This window comes from Muntiacus reevesi, chromosome 1 (genome assembly GCF_963930625.1).
Source record: "Muntiacus reevesi chromosome 1, mMunRee1.1, whole genome shotgun sequence".
NCBI lineage: Eukaryota > Metazoa > Chordata > Mammalia > Artiodactyla > Cervidae > Muntiacus > Muntiacus reevesi.
In genome coordinates, this window is record NC_089249.1 from 71,235,612 (window position 1) to 71,252,905 (window position 17,294).

Below are 17,294 nucleotides of genomic sequence, written 5' to 3' on the forward strand. Positions count from 1 at the left end.
ACCCCCCACCACATGACATTCCAGCCTAGGGCAGGGGGAGGCCAGCAGACACAAAGCCTTCAGTGTGTGAGGTGGTATGTGACCCCCAACCCCTCCACCCAGAGGACACAATGCCACTTCTGCTCCCTGCCCTCTGCCCCGCTCCCCACCACCTCTCAACTGCACATGCCAGGCTGCAATTGGTTACTGCCTCAGGACAGCCCCCTCACACTGCGGTCCCGGGGGATTTTAAGCGGGTTCCAGGAACCCCCGCTCAGTTCCTTGTCCCCCACTCTCCCAACTGCGCAGGCGCTCTGGGCCCTAGCCCTGCCCCAGCGATGGCTGCTGGGGCTCCCTCATCCAGCCCCTGTCCTATCCTGGCTGCGCTATTCTTCTCCTCCTTGGGTAAGTTGAGCTGACCCAGTCTGGGGGCCCTGGGTCTCAGGTTGTCTCTCAGCAACCTTCCCACGGCTTTCGCCGCACTCCCCTCTGCAATCAAAGAGGGAGCAAGAGCAGGAAGGTGATATTCTCTGTAGAAAAATATATATACATATAGTTTGGAGAGAGGCTGTTAAGATAAAGGTATTCTGTGAAGGGAGGAGGGAGAAGAGAGTGTAGACGGTTCCCCCAAGGTGGACTTGACTGGATAGGCGTTGGAAACTGGTCCTTCTCATTCCTTAGTAGTGTAGGAGGTAACTTAACCTTCATCTCCCCAAAGAAAAGAGTCAGGGACTGTGATCTAAGGGTGGAGCCCAAGGGTTGTGGTCCCATCTCTTTGGATCTACTGCCTCAGTTTCTCACTGTCCATCTGTTGTCCATCATGTGGGTGGACAGAGTAGAAGGGAGGTCCATGAGATTCTAGGGTCTTGTTGCATCTAAAACTATCTTCCACAAGAAGCTGGCCAACCCCTCCCATGGCAGATGCTGGCTGAGCAAGAAAAACTCAAAGCAGGGTTATCTGAATGGATCCCTCCCCTCTCCAAACTGCCCTGAAGCCTGGTGCAACAGGCGAGAAGTAGGGCAAATGGGAGAGAGTGGGGAGGAAGAGCTGGTTAGCATGTCTGAGTTTCTCTGCTGTCAGCTCCTCTAGGGCTAAACCCAGAATCCAGACTCCTCTGGGTTGTACTGAACTATTTGAAGGTACCCTGAGAAAATGTTAAGGATAGGGAATTGGAGAAGGGCATGCCGAGGGAAATGAGGAGAGGGAATCTTGGAGTATAAGAGGGAGAAAGGGTACTGTCCAGCATCTGCCCTACTCATAGAACCGTTTAACAGAGCTGAAGGGCAGTGGTTGATACTTGAATAGGAGGAATAGAAGTTAGATCCAATGAATAACCTTCCTTGTTACATTTGGGATTCCCCAGAAGGTTCCAAGGCTGAGTTCCAGGAGGTGAATCACTGGTGTTTCATACTGAGGTGGGAGATTTGGGACGGTGAGCTGGGGATGGGGCCGGGGGAAGGGGAAAGGAAGCATTAGCCCCCAACACTGCTCAATGGTCAGACAATGGGTCTCTATTTATTTGGTTGCTTCCTCCCCCTCCCATAGAACAAAAGGGTCTACAGTTGCCCCCAGCCAGGGCCAACCCACACACAAAATCTCCCTGGAATGGCCTTCCTTGTATGGGTGAGTCTTGGGAGTGGCACTGGGCCAGAATGACCAGAAGGAGGGTGAGGAGGGTCAAGGCAGAACCACAGAGGGCTCACAAGCAGAGTCATCTAAGTTTTGGGCTTGGGGGTGGGGGCAGCAGGGGTTTCCTGCTTGAATCCAACTTCCCCTGAGAGGGATTTGAGGTCCTCCCTTCCCTTACCCTTCCCATCAAGAGCAATTGTATGGAAAGTAGGGATTCAGCAATGAGGACAATTGGGTCAGGGAAAAAGACTTAAAGTGTCTAGTTATCTTCATCTTTTCTGCAAGAAACCTGAGTTTTCCATTCTATGAAATACTATGCAGCAATAATATTGATCTTTAGGCATCAGTGTGGAATACTCTCCCAGACACCTGTATTCTTTTATATATGTATATTCTTAAGGAAAAAAGTAGACTGTAATGCAATATATGGGTTTTTTTAAAGCTTCATAAAACTATTTCTTATAAATGTATATCTTGAGTTTATGTTGAGTCTGATACATAGAAAATGATTACACATTAAACTGATAATATCGGTTTTGTCTGGAAGGAGACCACAGAAGAAGGAATTGGTTGGGAGCTGTCAAAACAGACTTTAGCTTTCTTTATCTATACTGCTTGCATAGTTATAAGAAGAATGCACAAGGTGTTACCTGTATAATTTATAATAAGTCTTAAAAATCATTAAGCCTTCATCTAAGGGATAGCTTAAGAATTAGATACTGATCTAAAGGCAAAGTAAGACTCTGGAGCCTGAATCCAACGTCTGAAAGTCCTCCGGAGAACTCTGGTACTGCTGGTTTTATTTCCTTTGTCAAACATGCTGAAGAACTTGAGCCAACACAGTATTTCTACTCATCTATTCAATTAGTCCGGGGAGACCTGGGCCTCAGAATTCATCCTTTTTGCCCCAGTCTTCGCTATGGTCTGTGACTCAGGCTTGACTTCCCATTGGTCTCACTTATCCTATACGCCTTGCTGGACCCACACGTGCATCTGATTTCCCCTCTGTTTGCAGTGCTCTCCCCTGTCCAGGCCATTGTGGTCTACACGGACAAGGAGGTCCACGGTGCCGTGGGCTCCCAGGTGACCCTGTACTGCTCCTTCTGGTCCAGTGAGTGGGTTTCAGATGACCTCTCCTTCACCTGGCGCTACCAGCCCGAAGGGGGCCGTGATGCCATCTCGGTGAGTGCCCGGGGGAATACTGGGATTGTGTAACAGACAGGGGGCCTCAGACAACCACAGGAAAGAGAACTTGGGCTAAGGAGGGAGCGATCCTTTATGAGCCATAAGCCCAACTTTGGCAAGGTAAGGTGCAAGTCTTGTCACCCTCACTGGGACCTACCAACACCGATGCTCCCTCCCCAGCCCTACCCTCTCCAGCCCAGAATCCTTCACCCTGAGGCGACAGGTGCATGCTTCCCCTCGTTCCTCACAGATCTTCCACTACGCCAAGGGACAGCCCTACATCGATGAGGTGGGGACCTTCAAAGAGCGCATCCAGTGGGTAGGGGACCCTTACCGGAAGGATGGCTCCATTGTGATCCACAACCTGGACTACAGTGACAACGGCACTTTCACCTGTGACGTCAAAAACCCACCAGACATAGTGGGCAAGACCTCTCAGGTCACGCTCTATGTCTTTGAAAAAGGTGTGAGAGGAGGTGGGACGGGAGTATGGGAGGCAGTTCAGAGAGGGGATCAAGCCTGGCTGAGAGGCTGGGGCAAGGGGAAAAATGCCAGGGCTAATGCCCCTCAGGCTCTGGGACAGTGGGCAGAAGGCAGCCTTGTTGGGATATCTTCGGTCCCCAGCCGCAGGGAATAGGTGTGTGGCTAGGAGCCAGAGAGACTTGTCTCTGCTCATTGCCCCACTTCCTTCCCTGCCCGCGTTTAGTGCCTACTAGGTACGGGGTGGTGCTGGGAGCCGTGATCGGGGGCGTCCTGGGGATTGTGCTGTTGGCGCTGCTGCTCTTCTACCTGATTCGGTACTGCTGGCTCCGCAGGCAGGCGGCCCTGCAGAGGAGGCTCAGGTAAAGGGCGGAGCCCGACACCCCTTCCCCAGCCCACTACTCCCCGCCTCTGGGCGGAGACGACTACTTCGAAGGGTGGGAGGGCCAAAGGGAAGAGGAAGCCGCCAAATCCACAGCACCCCCTTTCCCTGCAGTGCCATGGAGAAGGGCAAATTGCACAAGGCTGCGAAGGACTCTTCAAAGCGCGGCCGGCAGGTTAGCGGGACTTGGGAAGCCGCCGGGCAGCCGTCGAGGGCGGGCTGGGAACAGTCAGGCCCTACCGGACGGGTCCCTGATGCATGCGCTCCTCCCCGCAGACGCCGGTGCTGTATGCCATGCTGGACCACAGCAGAAGCACCAAAGCTGCCAGTGAGAAGAAGGCTAAAGGGTTGGGGGAGTCTCGCAAGGATAAGAAATAGCGGTTAGCGGGCCGGGCGGGGGGTCGGGAGTTAGGGGCGGAGGTTTCCAAAGGCGCTCGGGTGGTGGTCATCGAGATGGAGCTACGGAAGGATGAGCAGGGCGCGGAGCTCCGGCCTGCTGTCAAGTCCCCCAGCAGAACCAGCCTCAAGAACGCCCTCAAGAACATGATGGGCCTGGACTCAGAAAAGTGATCACCCCCCCTCCCAAGGCCCTGCCAGAGCAGGGGGACCTCCGGTCCTCTATCCCCCGTCTAGGTGCTTTCCTCCTTAGCTCCCCAGCCCTGCCCTGCCCTCACTTCCTTTTGAGATGTAAGTTTCATTCCAGACTCCATTACCCAGGCACTTCATATGCTCCCCCTCTTTCACCCCTGGCTTTCTGGAAGCCCAGTCCCCTACCTGTCTTTCCCTTGCCCCAAGGACTGCGTGTTTGGTGCCTGTTCCTCTGGCGCCGAGAAGAAAGGGACCTTGATACCCCTGCCTCAAATCCAGGCCACCTGTCGTTTCGATCGCCTGCACCAGCTAGCCTGTCCTTCTGACTCTCTCCTTTCTGACCCTCCCTCTCCTCCTTCAGGTGGTCGATCTCCATACTCTACCCTTCCAGCTAACACCCAGGTCTCGCAGATCAGACTGTCCTTCAGGGTTTATTTAGGTTGTCAGTTATTTTTTATTTTTTAATCCGTTCTTCTTTATTTGTTTATCTGTGCCCATGCTCTACCCTCCCCCATGACTGAGTACCAATGACGTCATGTGGCTCTTGCAATTCTTCACCACCACCACCCCCCCTTTAAATCCTTAATGGAGAGCCAGCCCAAGCAGAGGGGCTCCTGATCCTCAAACTTCAGCTATAGGAATGGTGCCCCCTGACCACTCTGGAGCACTCTTCTGGGACTCAAGGTCATGGAAATGGAGAGAGGGAGACAAAGGATCCTCACAGGTCAGGAGTTGAGGAAGGGGCAAATGAGCCTTAAGAAATAGCTTTTAAATAACCAAAGAAAAAGTAGAAAAAACAAATGGGGAAAAAGGGGGAAAGGGAAGAGGTTGCACTCCCAGCCACAGGGGATTCTTAGGAATTTTCTACATCCTGTATATTTCTTCTCAAACCCCCCAAATGTCCTTTAATGTTTAATAAACACTGACATTTCCAGAAGCTGCTGCCTCCATCTCCAGTTTCCTCATTCTTCTGGGAGTAATTCCTGCCTCTTATGCCCAGTCTCACTCTTCCCCAACTGATTTCAGTTGTTAAGAATTTGATTTCATGATATGGGGTTACATAGTCTAATGGAAAGAACTGTGAAACAGGCTCATAAGACATATTTGTGCATTCAACAAATATCCAGTGAGTTTGTACTATGTGCTAAACTCTGTGTCAGGCTCTTCATTTACATGGGTTATAATAGATTCCCTCTTCACCAAACTGTGTATTCTTAAAATATCTCAGCCACTCACACGCTGCGTGACCCAGGGCTAGCTACTTGATTTAAGTAAGCCTGTTTCTGCATTTGTAAACAACTGAGATAATGATACCAGCTCAGTTGAATTCCCAGGATTTTTGTAAGAATCACATGATTCCATGCTGTGTATGGAAACCTTTGTTACTTATAAATTGATACACAACAAAGATATTAAGGATCAGTCCTTTACAGATGTTTTTCAATCTTGCCTAACGGATTACACTTTACAAGCTAGCACTAATTTCATTCACTCATATAAACTCATGTACACATATTTTGTTTTGTTGGTGCATTTTAGGTATACTATTAATAGCTCATTAGCTAATTTGTTGGCATGCTAATTTAGGTACACCATTAATATCCAGAGTCCTTAAATAATTATGGAAAAATATATATGTATCTTTTTCCCTTGGCCACTGATGGCAAAAACTCAAGAGTCTCATAAGTCATTTCTTCACCTTGTTAAGAGGTTAAATAAAAGATTTTTAATAGCAGTTTTGCAAAACCCAGAGTGCTTCCATTTATTTCAAGGGCTGTCTTCCATTTATCTTAAAAGGAAAATCAACCCAAATTCATTTTAATGTAAAAGCTAATAGATTCCATTGTGTGTGCGTGCAAAGTCACTTCAGTCATGTCTGACTCTTTGCAACCCTATGGACTGTAGCCCGCTAGACTCCTCTGTCTTCTGGATTCTCCAGGCAAAAATGCTGGAGTGGGTTGCCATGCCCCTACCTACAGTGAATCTTCCCGACCCAGGGATCAAACCTGTGTCTCTTAAGTCTCCTGCATTGGGAGGCGGGTTCTTTACCATTAGTGCCACCTAGGAAGCCCAATAGATTCTATTAGGCAAATACAAATAAAAAATATAATGAGATACCCATTATATTTCATTTGCATATATTTCATATTATATGAAATATATATTTCAAAATATATTTCAATATATTTCATATTATAATTCATACCCATTAGGATAGCCGCTATCAAAAACAAAACAAAGTATTGACAAGGGCGTGGAGAAGTTGGAATCCTTGTGTACTGTTTGTGGGGATGTAAAATGGTACAGCCTCTGTGGAATGTAGGAAGTTTCTGAAAAAAATTAAATATAAAATTACCATATTATCCAGCAGTTCCATTTCTGGGTATAATTTGTTTAGATAAATTTCTGGGTATAGTTTGTTTAGATAAACAAATTAAAAGCAGGGTCTTGATATATTTGTTAGTACACCCATGTTCTTGGCGGCATTATTCACAATGGTTGAAATGTGGAAGCAGCCCAGAAGTCCACGGACAATTGATGACTAGATAAGCAAGATGTGGTATATCTATACATATGATGGGGTATTACTCGGCTGTAACAAGGAAGAAAATTCTAACACATGCCACGACATGAATGAACTTAAGGACATTATGTGAAGTGAAGTAAGCCAGTCGTAAAAAGACAAATACTGTGATTCTACTTATATGAGTTACTTATCATAGTCACAATCATAGAGACAGAAAGTAGAATGGTAGTTGTCAGGGGCTGGAGAGATGGGAGAAGGGGCAGTTACTGTTTAATTTAGGATAGAGTCTCTCTTTCACAAGATGATGAGTTACAGAGATGGATAATGGTGATGGTTGCACACATTAGGAATGTATTTAATATCATTGAACTATACCCTTAAAATTGTTGAGGTAAATTTTATGGTAAATGTATTTTACTACTATTTTTTGATAAGAAAATAAAAGTTAACAGAGTCTATATAGCTTTTTTCAGGGACATAGAGGAAGCTTAGTCACAACTCAATAAAGTTGAGATTATCTAAGGTAAAGAGTCTATATCAGTGAACCAGAATACAGAATTCAGAAATGCATATAAGTGTGGGAACATACTGTGTTATAAAAATAACATTCCAGTTCAGTGGTAAATGAATGGATTATTTAATAAAAAATATTGTTATATTGACATATGTCTAGAAGAAAACAAAGTAAGATCTTTTTTTTTCAAAGTAAGATCTTTATCTTACATAATATATAAAAATAAAATCCAAATGTTAAGAAATAAAATACAAGAATCTGAAGGAGATAAGCATATTCATTTAATCCTCAAATGGGAAAGGCCTTTAAATAAGGGAGGAAGTCTAAAAATCTTGAAGTACATGAAATCTTGAACCTCTTTAAAGGCAGAATATATTATAAATGAAACCAAAAGACAGTTGGTAATCATGGAGGAAAATACAGTGCAAATGAAATATCTTCTACACGTAATAATCTAGTATCTCTGTTATCCCCATCTCCTGCTACTGTCCCATTTCTCTGCTTCCCTCTATAGCAAAGCTGCTTGGACAAGTCTAGGGCACTATCTCCAACCTCCCATTCTCCCTTCAACCCACTGTTCCCCACTCTACTGAAACTGCTCCTGTCAAAGGGCGTTAGTGATGACCATTTCGCCAAATACGATAGTCATTTTTTGGTCCTTCTCATCTGTTTAGCAGCATTATTGGCCACTTCCTCTTTTTTAAGACACTTCATCACTTGGCTTTCTTGAAACACACTTGTGTGACTTTACCCCTACCTATTTGGCTTCCCTGGTGGCTCAGATGGTAAAGAATTTGCCTCAAATGAGGGAGACCTGGGTTCGATCCCTAGGTCAGGAAGATCCCCTGGAGAAGGGAATGGCGACCCACTCCAGTACTCTTGCCTGGAGAATCTCATGGACAGAGTCTGGTGGGCTACAGTCCGTGGGGTCACAAACAGTTGGACATGACTGAGCGACCAACACACATACACTTTTGGGAGATGCAGCTTCCCAGGATCCACTAACAGTAAATAATCTGCCTGCCAATGCAAGATATGCAAGAGACGTGGGTTTGATCTTTGGGTTGGAAAGATTCCCTGGAATAGAAATGGCACCCCACTCCAGTATTCTTGCCTGGAAAGTTCCATGGACAGAAGAGCCTGGCAGGCTATAGTCCACAGGGCCACAAAGAGTTGGATATGCCTTAGTACAGCATGTGTGACTTAAAGTAGAGAACGAAACAACCAGAAAGACATCTTTTGTTCATCCCACATGATGTGTTTGTTTATTTAAAGCTACATTTGGTCATCACATGGCAACAATCATGCTGAACTGAATATTGTTTTTTCCCTTTAGATAGAGCCTGAATTCTCATCACTCTCATTTCCTTACCTGCTTGACCACTCTTCACATGAATTGGCTGCTCTGTCTTAAAACATTTAAGAGACTGGACATTTATGAGTGGGAATGGAGTTGCAGAAGGGAGGCATAGTCAGACTACAACCCAGAGTTTCTCACAGTTCTTCAAACAGGCCACCAGTCATCATGTTCTGCTCTGGCTATGTTAGTTACTCATCAAACTCAGAGTCCCACGGAATTCTTTGTTATCTAAAGACTAAATGGTAGGGACTTTCCTGGTAGTCCAGTGGCTAAGACTCCATGCTCCCAATGCAGGGGACCTGGGAGGGAACTAGATCCCATACGCCACAACCAAGGCCCAGTGCTGCCAAATAAACAAATATTGGAAAAAAAAGATTAAATTGTGTGGGACTTTCCTGGTGGTCCAGTGGTTAAAAATCCACCTTGCAATGCAAGGGATGCAGGTCTGATCCTTGGTTGGGGACTAAGATCCCACATGCCCTGGAGCTACTGAACCCACATGCTGTGGAACCTGCCTGCCACAACTAGAGAGTCCGGGTATTGCAACAAAAGATCCTGCATGCTGCAGCTAAGACCCAACACAGTCAAATAAACAAATAATGTTTTTTTAAAGAGAAAGACTAGGGACATCCCTGGTGGTCTAGTGGTAAAGAATACACCTGCCAATACAGGGGACACAGATTCCATCCCTGGTCCAAGAAGATTCCACATTCTTTGGGACAGCTAAGCCCAGCTGCTACAACTACTGAGCCTGCACACTCTAAAACCCATGCTACACAATGAGAGAAGGCAACCACAACAAGAAGCCTATGCACAGCAACTAGAGAGTAGCCCCACTCGAGGCAACTAGAGAAAGCCAAGTGCAGCAACAAAGACCCAACACAGTCAAAAATAAGAATTTTTAAGAAGGCTAAATTGGGAAGTTCAGTTCCGACAACTTGTATAATAACAAAAATGGGAAGAAAGGGAGAGAGGAAAAAAATGGTTACTTAGACGAACACCTAAAATGAACAGAAAATATGCTAAGTTACAACAGCCCTCAATTCTGTAATTGGTTAAGAAGCCATAACTGACGTCTCTGAACCACTTTCACTACTCATTTCATATTTCCCATGTCTTCAGCCAGAACTTCAGATAGTCAGGGTTCTTTACGTGGTAGAGTGATCAAAGCTTCCATTTTTTTTCCTTTGGTTGCTATGATAACCTTTACTACGTGGCAAGGAAGTACCCCCAGAGACCCTCCAGGGTTCCAGAAATTCTTTCTTTCTCTCACTATGAAGCAGCATCCCAATCTCCCCTAGGGAATCAGGATCAATCACACCAGCCAGCCAAGTCATCACTTTTTTTCTTTGCTTCTTGATTCAGTGATATATAGAACCCCAAATGACGAGGTGACAGATTCTTCTAATTCAATGGAACCAGAGTGTCTAATGGTAGAAGCAGTCTCATTTTGGAGCCTAAGTTCTCCAAACCAACAGAGCTCAAAGTTTCTAGGAGAAACAAAAATTCTATAAGTGGATTATTAGGTATACTAACGAAAGAGTCACCCCTGCTGTCAGCCCCTGACTCCGGAACCCTTATATTCCGGCCATGAGGGGGACAACACCATGTAATGGTCCCTGATTCAAAGCTTATGTTGCATCTTGTAAGACAGAACTTCGCACTTTCAGAGCATTGTCTCCCAATTGTTGCCACGACTCTTCAGTAAACCACTCCACATTTAAAATAAGCATCTGCCTTCGGATGGGGTACATGGAGAGATCACTTAATTTAATGAGCACAGCTACATTTCCTTTGCTACGAAGTAAGTTCCTCGATTGGACACAACGCTATGGGGAATGCTGTAACTATGAATACAGCATATCTGTGAATCTACCAATGCTGGTGCTGGCAGCAGCATTTTGAGCAAAGAGGGCAAATTCATGTCCAAAAAGTGCCTGTTTCAGTGAAGATAAATCTTTGCCCTCTCCACGATGAAAGAAATCCAATATAATTAACTTGACATCAAATGTCTGGCTGATCCCCACAAGAAGTAGTACATGTCAGGGACTCAGTATTGGACTCTGCCATTGATATATTAGGCACTCAACTTTGGAGTCATCTGGAAGATTTTAAGTTATATTTATCTTTCTAGTCCTGAAGCCCTCCTAATATTCACCATGTAATTTAGTGTATTCTTCTCTTAGAAAAATGGAATTGACAAATATGACTATTAATGACTGGATCACCAGCGAAGTCCTGGTGTAACTTCTTAAGAATTCGGCTGCCTGTGCAGGGGACGTGGGTTAGATCCTTGGTCCAGGAAGGTCTCACATGCCTCGGGGCAGCTAAGCCAGTGCACTACAGCTCCTGAGTCTTGGAGCCTGCCAGCCGCGACTACTGAGCCTGGTGCTCCTGAAGCCTGCACACTCTAGAGCCTGTGCTTTGCAACAGGAGAAGCCATAACAATGAAAAACCAGCGCACCACAAAGCACAAATCCTCCCTACCCCCGCCACAGCTGGAGAGAGCCCCCTCCACAACAAAGACATAGGACAGCCAAAAATAAGTAAACAAGTTACACCGATGTATCAATAAGATTACAAGTTCCGGGATCAAAGGCACAACATGCTGATAATAGCTAATAATACTGTATCATATACCTGAATGTTGCTAAGAGAGTAGATCTTAAATTTCTCAGCATAAAAAAAAAAAAAAAAAAAAAAATTTCTCAGCATAAAAAAGGAATTGGTAATTATGTGATGATATATAGTAGTAGCTAATACTATGTTGGTAGTCATTTTGTGATTTATAAATGTGTCTAATCATCATGCTGTATACCTGAAACTTACACAATGTTATGTGTCAATAAAACTTGGTGGTGGGGCAGGTTATACTAAAATCTATGTTATATATTCCTTCCCAGAAGTTAGTTTGCTGTTGTTTTTTTTACAAATATTTATTTACTTATTTATTTGACTTCACTGGATCTTAGTTGCAGCCTGCAGAAGCATTAGTTGCAGCCTGTGAGATCTAATTCCCTGACCAATGGTTGAACCTGGGTCTCCCTGAATTGGGACAGTAAAATCTTAGCCCCTGACCCACAAGGGAAGTCCCAGAAGACAGTTTTGATGTATTGAGATAAATGGAACATGTAATGTTTGCAAAGTTCTTGTGAGATATTCGATGAAGAGCAGAGAGTATCTTGTCCATTGAGCCAGGCTCCATGAGATAGTGGAGTTTTTATTGGTTCTCCTCCCTCCTGGTTAGGGACACACAAGAAGTAAAAGGGATCAGAACACCTTCTCCTCAGGAAGCATTACCCAGTGGGGGTGAAGCTACATGTGTGGTCTCCCCAACAAAAGCAGGGAGTCTAGGTCTGAGCAGATGTGTGCGCACAGTGAGAGAGAGAACTCTTATAAGTGAAGTGATGTGTGTGAATGTTCTTTAACATTGCTTTAGGGTAGGATAAAAATTCAGCAGACTCTCTGATTCACTTAAATCTCTTATTCTCAAAGAACCAAAAATTAGGAATTGTCTAAAGAAGGAACTCGTCCCTGTTTTGGGCAAGATCTAAAACTGAGATCAAACCACTCCTGCTTTAATTCCTGCTGTGGCTCTCTGTGACCTGGGACAAATCACCTGACTGCAGAACCTTGAGTTTTGTTAAGCTGATATCTACCCTATGGTGCATTTAAAAGAAACTGAAAATAGAAACGATATCACTAAGTATTTGGCACGGAGAAGAAGCTCCACCCATGTTAGTTCCTAGTCATCCACGCTCTTCCTCCTTTTTCTTCCTCTGTTCAGCGAAGCAAGTGGGGGACCTCTCACCCAACGTGCACTCAGGCAAGAGGGCCTAACTCGCCCACAGGGTAGATCTCTGTCTACCGCTGTCTGCTTTACAATTCAGACATGTCACCACACAGACATGATCCTGCAAAGGCTTTCCTTTCTGGGCAGTAAGTGTGGCTTCCAGGTGAGCCCCCACTATCTATCTGTGGTCTCTCTCTGAGTGTCCAGCCCTAACACAGCTTGGCAGCAGGTTCAGGGGACTCTTTTAGAGAGAAAAGGGTTGGAGGCAGGAGGAAGATGAATTCCTGAATCTTCAGGCTAGGGCTGGGCATGGCTTTTCAAAACCTTAGAGCAATAGCTCCCAAACCCCTCAGACCCACTGTCCCTTTTATTACCCAGAAATGATATTTGTATATAATATAAACTATAAACATAATTTTAGAAGGTAAATATAATACTCTAACCATAATATAAAGGTGAAATAAAAATTAATTTATAATAATATTATAAATATTTTAATATGTAATACTCAGACATAACTAGACTGGAAGCATATAATGCAGTAGTCAGAGACCTGAACCTACATGTAGAATCACTATCAATACAACAGCGACAAATGCCAACTGATGGGTTTGCATAGGTATCAGTGACTCAGATACCATAAACAGCACTGTTGATGACATAGATTTCTGAAATGGTAAGCAATTCATGGTAAAGTTCTGAACAAAACAAATTATAAATCCCCTCAATCTACATCTTAGTTGCATTTCTGGGAAATTCAATATTTTAAATGGTGCAGAAAGTACTTTGTGTTTATATGTAAAATCAGTTTGGATTCTAGGTGCACTCAAATTGTAACAGGTTTTTCACATTAATATCCAATGTTATTTTTATTTACTTTTTAAATAATTTTATTTATTTATTTATTTTTTGTTGGGCTGGGTCTTCATTGATGCAAGGGATTTCTCTGCCTGCGGTGAGAGGGGGCAACTGTTCATTGCAGTGCACAGGCTTCTCACTGCAGTGGCTTCTCTTGTTGCAGAGCACAGGCTCTAGGCGTGCAGGCTTTAGAAGCTGCAGCTCACGGGCTCTGGAGTGTGGGCTCTGGAGTTGTGGTGCACAGGCTTAATTGCTCCCTAGTACGTGAAATCTTCTTATACAAGGGACCAAACCCCTGACCCCCGCACTGGCAGGCGGATTCTTATCCACTGTACCACCAGGGAAGTCCTCAATGATATTTTTAAAGGACATGTGGGATGTGGGCCAATTTTATCTTGTGCAGCACTATCCTAGTTATTGCAGGCTACTAACCAGGTTATAACATCTTTTGCTCCTGAGCACTCAGAATGATGAAACCCTGCCCATCCCCACCCCACCCCCCCAATATACCACGACAATCGAAAAATACCCCTTGGATTTCCAAAACATCCCCTAGAGGGCAGTACCTCCTCCTGTTGATAACTCTGCAAGCCAGCCTCCTGTTGGCTTGGGGAGTAAGTGAGACCTAGCGCCCTCCCAGGAGTTACAGTCTGATTTCATTTCATAATGCTCACGTCTATTCACATTTTTAAAAATATATTTATTTATTTTTTGCCTCAACGGGTCTTAGCTGTGGCTTGGCATTGGGGCTCTAGTTGCAGCTCATAGGCTCAGATGCCCCAAAGCATATGGGATCTTAGTTCCCTGACCAGGGATTGAACCCAAGTCCCCTGCATTGAAGGGCAGATTCTCAACCACTGGACCACCAGGGAAGTCCCTTCTATTCACCTTTGTATCCTAATGTGAGTCTGTTGACCTTTCCTCCTTTCTGAGCATGGATATCAGCCCTGCCTCCCAAATTCTGAGCCCCATTTCTCTATCCATTTCACTTCAAACAACCTTTAATTCCAGAGAGCCTTCCTCTGTGTTCCTTGGAATACCAGGAGAGGCAGCTGGATGAGATCAAGCCAGATAGAACTCTGGGAGGGGTCTGGCAGATCAACCAGGTAAAGCCAGAGCTGGTGGTTCTCTAGAAATATGAGGGATTGAGAGGGTCTAGATCTTACTTGTGTGGGCTGTGAGGGAGCAAGTAGGTACTCCTGGGCTCAGCTAAGGGCAATGAGTTCTGATTGTAACTCTTTTATTCACTTGCTTTGGGAAGGTTATTTAATATCTCTGGGTCTCAGTTTCCTCATGTGTAAAAGAGAATAATATGTCATAGGGTTGTAAGAATTAGATGGGTTTATGTATGTAAAAGTGCTTGGAACAGAGTCTGGCACGCAGTACTTTCCAAATCTAGATATTACTATTGTCATCACCATTCATGCCCTGAAGGTAGCATAAGGCTATGGAGTTACCCCAACTTGGGGGCTGAACATCCCTGGAGACACTAACTATGAAGAAACCTATGTTAACAGAACATTATGCGCAGGTAAGAATACTCAGGTGATCTAGGGAAGAAGCCTCTCTTGCTTCATTCTTAAAGGTCTGGGTTGTCAGGGACTAAGAAAGGCCTATTTGTATTAGTAGTAGTAATAGTACAACAAGGGGAGACTAAAATGCCGAGCAGGAGGGAGGGCTGTCACTGTCACCCCAACCCAGTGGCTGGAGGAGGGGAGTAGTCAAAGAGGCAATGCAGAAGCATTTCCTGCAGCCTCGTGAACAAGCTGACTTTCTGTCCATCTGTGGAGTGTGACTTTCTGCCTTTGCAGAGCTGGAGTCAGGACTGCCACCCAAACAACCAGAACAGAAGGTACCAGTGATGTCCATCTCAACCAACTACCTGACCCCCAAAGCCTCCATTTTCAGGGGCACGGAGAGCAGGGCATTAACACTGGAAGACAGCACCCACTGCAGAGTGATTCCAGTGAGGACTAGTCCTCAGGGATGAGGACAGCAGGAACAAGGAAGCTGCCAGGAGCCACTCCCACTGAAAACAACTCCAGAAATAAGAGAAAACACAGCAAGGACAAGAAGGGCAGACAGAGAGGGAGGCAGAGGTGGACAGGAAGGGACTTCCACAAAGGACAATAGAACAGGGGTTACTTGTAACAGCAAATGAAGGAAGAGATCAGAATAGGAAATGTGGCTCTATACCGGGGCAAGTTCAAGGAGAGGGCAAGAGTCCTACCAGCAGTGATGCTAAGTCCCTGAAAGCAGCTTGTCCAGCTAAGCAGAATCCTTGTCCCTTTGGCTACCTGAATTTCTCCTGAGACTTTCACCTCAAGTTTGGGCTTTGGGAACATATCTCAAAGTCGCCCTTGCTCAGATCTCTAGCCTTCCATTCTTGTCAGGACTCTACTTCTAGCTCTGCAGCTGAAAAAACACCGAAAGGTGTAATAGCTGCATTTGCTTTCTTCCTTGACTGTTTCTAATGCATGTGTCTTCTCCCTAACCACTTATTATAAACGCGTTCACCAATCCCTCACAGAACTTGCAGGTTTTGCTCCACAAAAGAAAGCACTCAGGAACAACTCCTCAGTGATTAGTACTGAAGGATCCTGTTTCCAGCAGTAGGAATTAGAGGGCAGAAAGACAGAATTTTAGGGCCCCAAGAAGGAGTTCCAGATATGTCAGAGACGAGAGGCTCAATTTGGGTGCTCCATGGTAGAAGTAAGTAGCCTGGACAGATAGAACACAGCTTTCAGAACTTTTATGGGAACGGCCACTTGTTTAGCAAAAGCTGCCCAAACCTTTCTTTCCAGTTTGAACTATCTTTCCCAAAGCAACAGATGATGTTTTGCTACCATGCCCTTTCTTTAAAACATGCATGAGGACTTCCCTGGTGGTCCAGTGGTTGGGAATCCACCTGCCAATGCAGGTTCAATTCCTGAGCCAGGAAGATTCCACATGTCACAGGGCAACTAAGCCCATGAGCCACAGTGACTGAGCCTGAGCTCTAGAGCTCACGTGCCACCGCTGCTGCCTAGAGCCTGTGCTCCACAACAAGAGGAGCCGCCGCGATGAGAAGCCCATGCCCCGCAACCAGAGAGCAGCCCGCACTCGCCTCAGATAGAGAAAGCCCGAGCGCAGCGACAAAGACCTGGCACAGCCAAAAATAAATTAATTAATTTTAAAAATTAAAACATGCATGAGGACAAGTGTAATACTCTGGAGCAGGCAGTGGTGAAAGGGGGAAAAAAATCATTTCAGCACCATGCTCCAGATCAATGTGGCAAAAAAACAAATCAGCAGATTTGTAGGCCAAGAGGCGAGCCTACAGGAGAGCGCCGGCGCCAGAGAACGCCACCATTGCTTAACTGCCGTCAACTCTCTACTTCCCGCCTGGGCTTCCCAGGTGGCGCAGTGATGGAGAATCCAGCTGCCAATGCAGGAGACGAAGAGACGCAGGTCGGGAGGATCCCTGATCCCTAGGTCGGGAAGATCCCCTGGAACAGGAAATGGCAACCGTCTCCAGTATTCTTGCCTGGAAAATTCCATGGACAGAGGAGCCTGGCGGGCTACAGTCCATGGGGTCACAGAGTCAGACACGACTGAGTGACTCAGCACAGCAGACAGTGAAGTCTCAGAAGTCTGTATCACCAGGAACAGGAAACACCTGTGTACTTCAGTGTCCACAGGGGAAGACCAAGGTGCAGCACATTCGATCCCCATCTTGTGTCCATGAAACAGAACAGGAAGTCCTCCTGTTTTACGAGGACATACTGGACACACACTGGGTGTGACCATGAGGTTATCCTTTTATTTGTCCCCGAGTCCCGGACTAAAAGCCACCATCACTGCTATACTGCACTCAGAACAGATTTCAAATGTAAAATGGGTTGTTGTGAAAGTGTTTGTCACTCAGTTGTGTCTGGCTCTTTGTGACCCCATGGACTATAGCCCACTAGGCTCCTCTGTACATGGGATTATCCAGACAAGAATACTAAAGTGGGTCA

The 17,294-nt window shown here is 45.5% G+C and overlaps 1 protein-coding gene across 1 annotated transcript; it reads left to right on the forward strand.

Annotated features, from left to right (window-relative positions):
* The first annotated feature begins 269 nt into the window (after positions 1–269).
* Positions 270–5,934, forward strand: MPZ (myelin protein zero). The gene is made up of 6 exons (XM_065925134.1): positions 270–384; positions 2,625–2,791; positions 3,045–3,258; positions 3,501–3,636; positions 3,771–3,831; positions 3,933–5,934. Exons 1-6 carry the CDS (start codon positions 318–320, stop codon positions 4,032–4,034), a joined length of 747 nt encoding a protein of 248 aa, XP_065781206.1. The 5' UTR covers positions 270–317; the 3' UTR covers positions 4,035–5,934.
* The last annotated feature ends 11,360 nt before the right edge of the window (positions 5,935–17,294 follow it).

Excerpts from the sequence above, each read along its gene's own strand:
- MPZ (XM_065925134.1), top strand. The coding sequence starts at position 318 with ATGGCTGCTGGGGCTCCCTCATCCAGCCCCTGTCCTATCCTGGCTGCG. Across the intron at positions 3,259-3,500 it reads GCTCTATGTCTTTGAAAAAG|TGCCTACTAGGTACGGGGTG; the intron begins GTGTGAGAGGAG and ends GCCCGCGTTTAG. Across the intron at positions 3,832-3,932 it reads CTTCAAAGCGCGGCCGGCAG|ACGCCGGTGCTGTATGCCAT; the intron begins GTTAGCGGGACT and ends TCCTCCCCGCAG.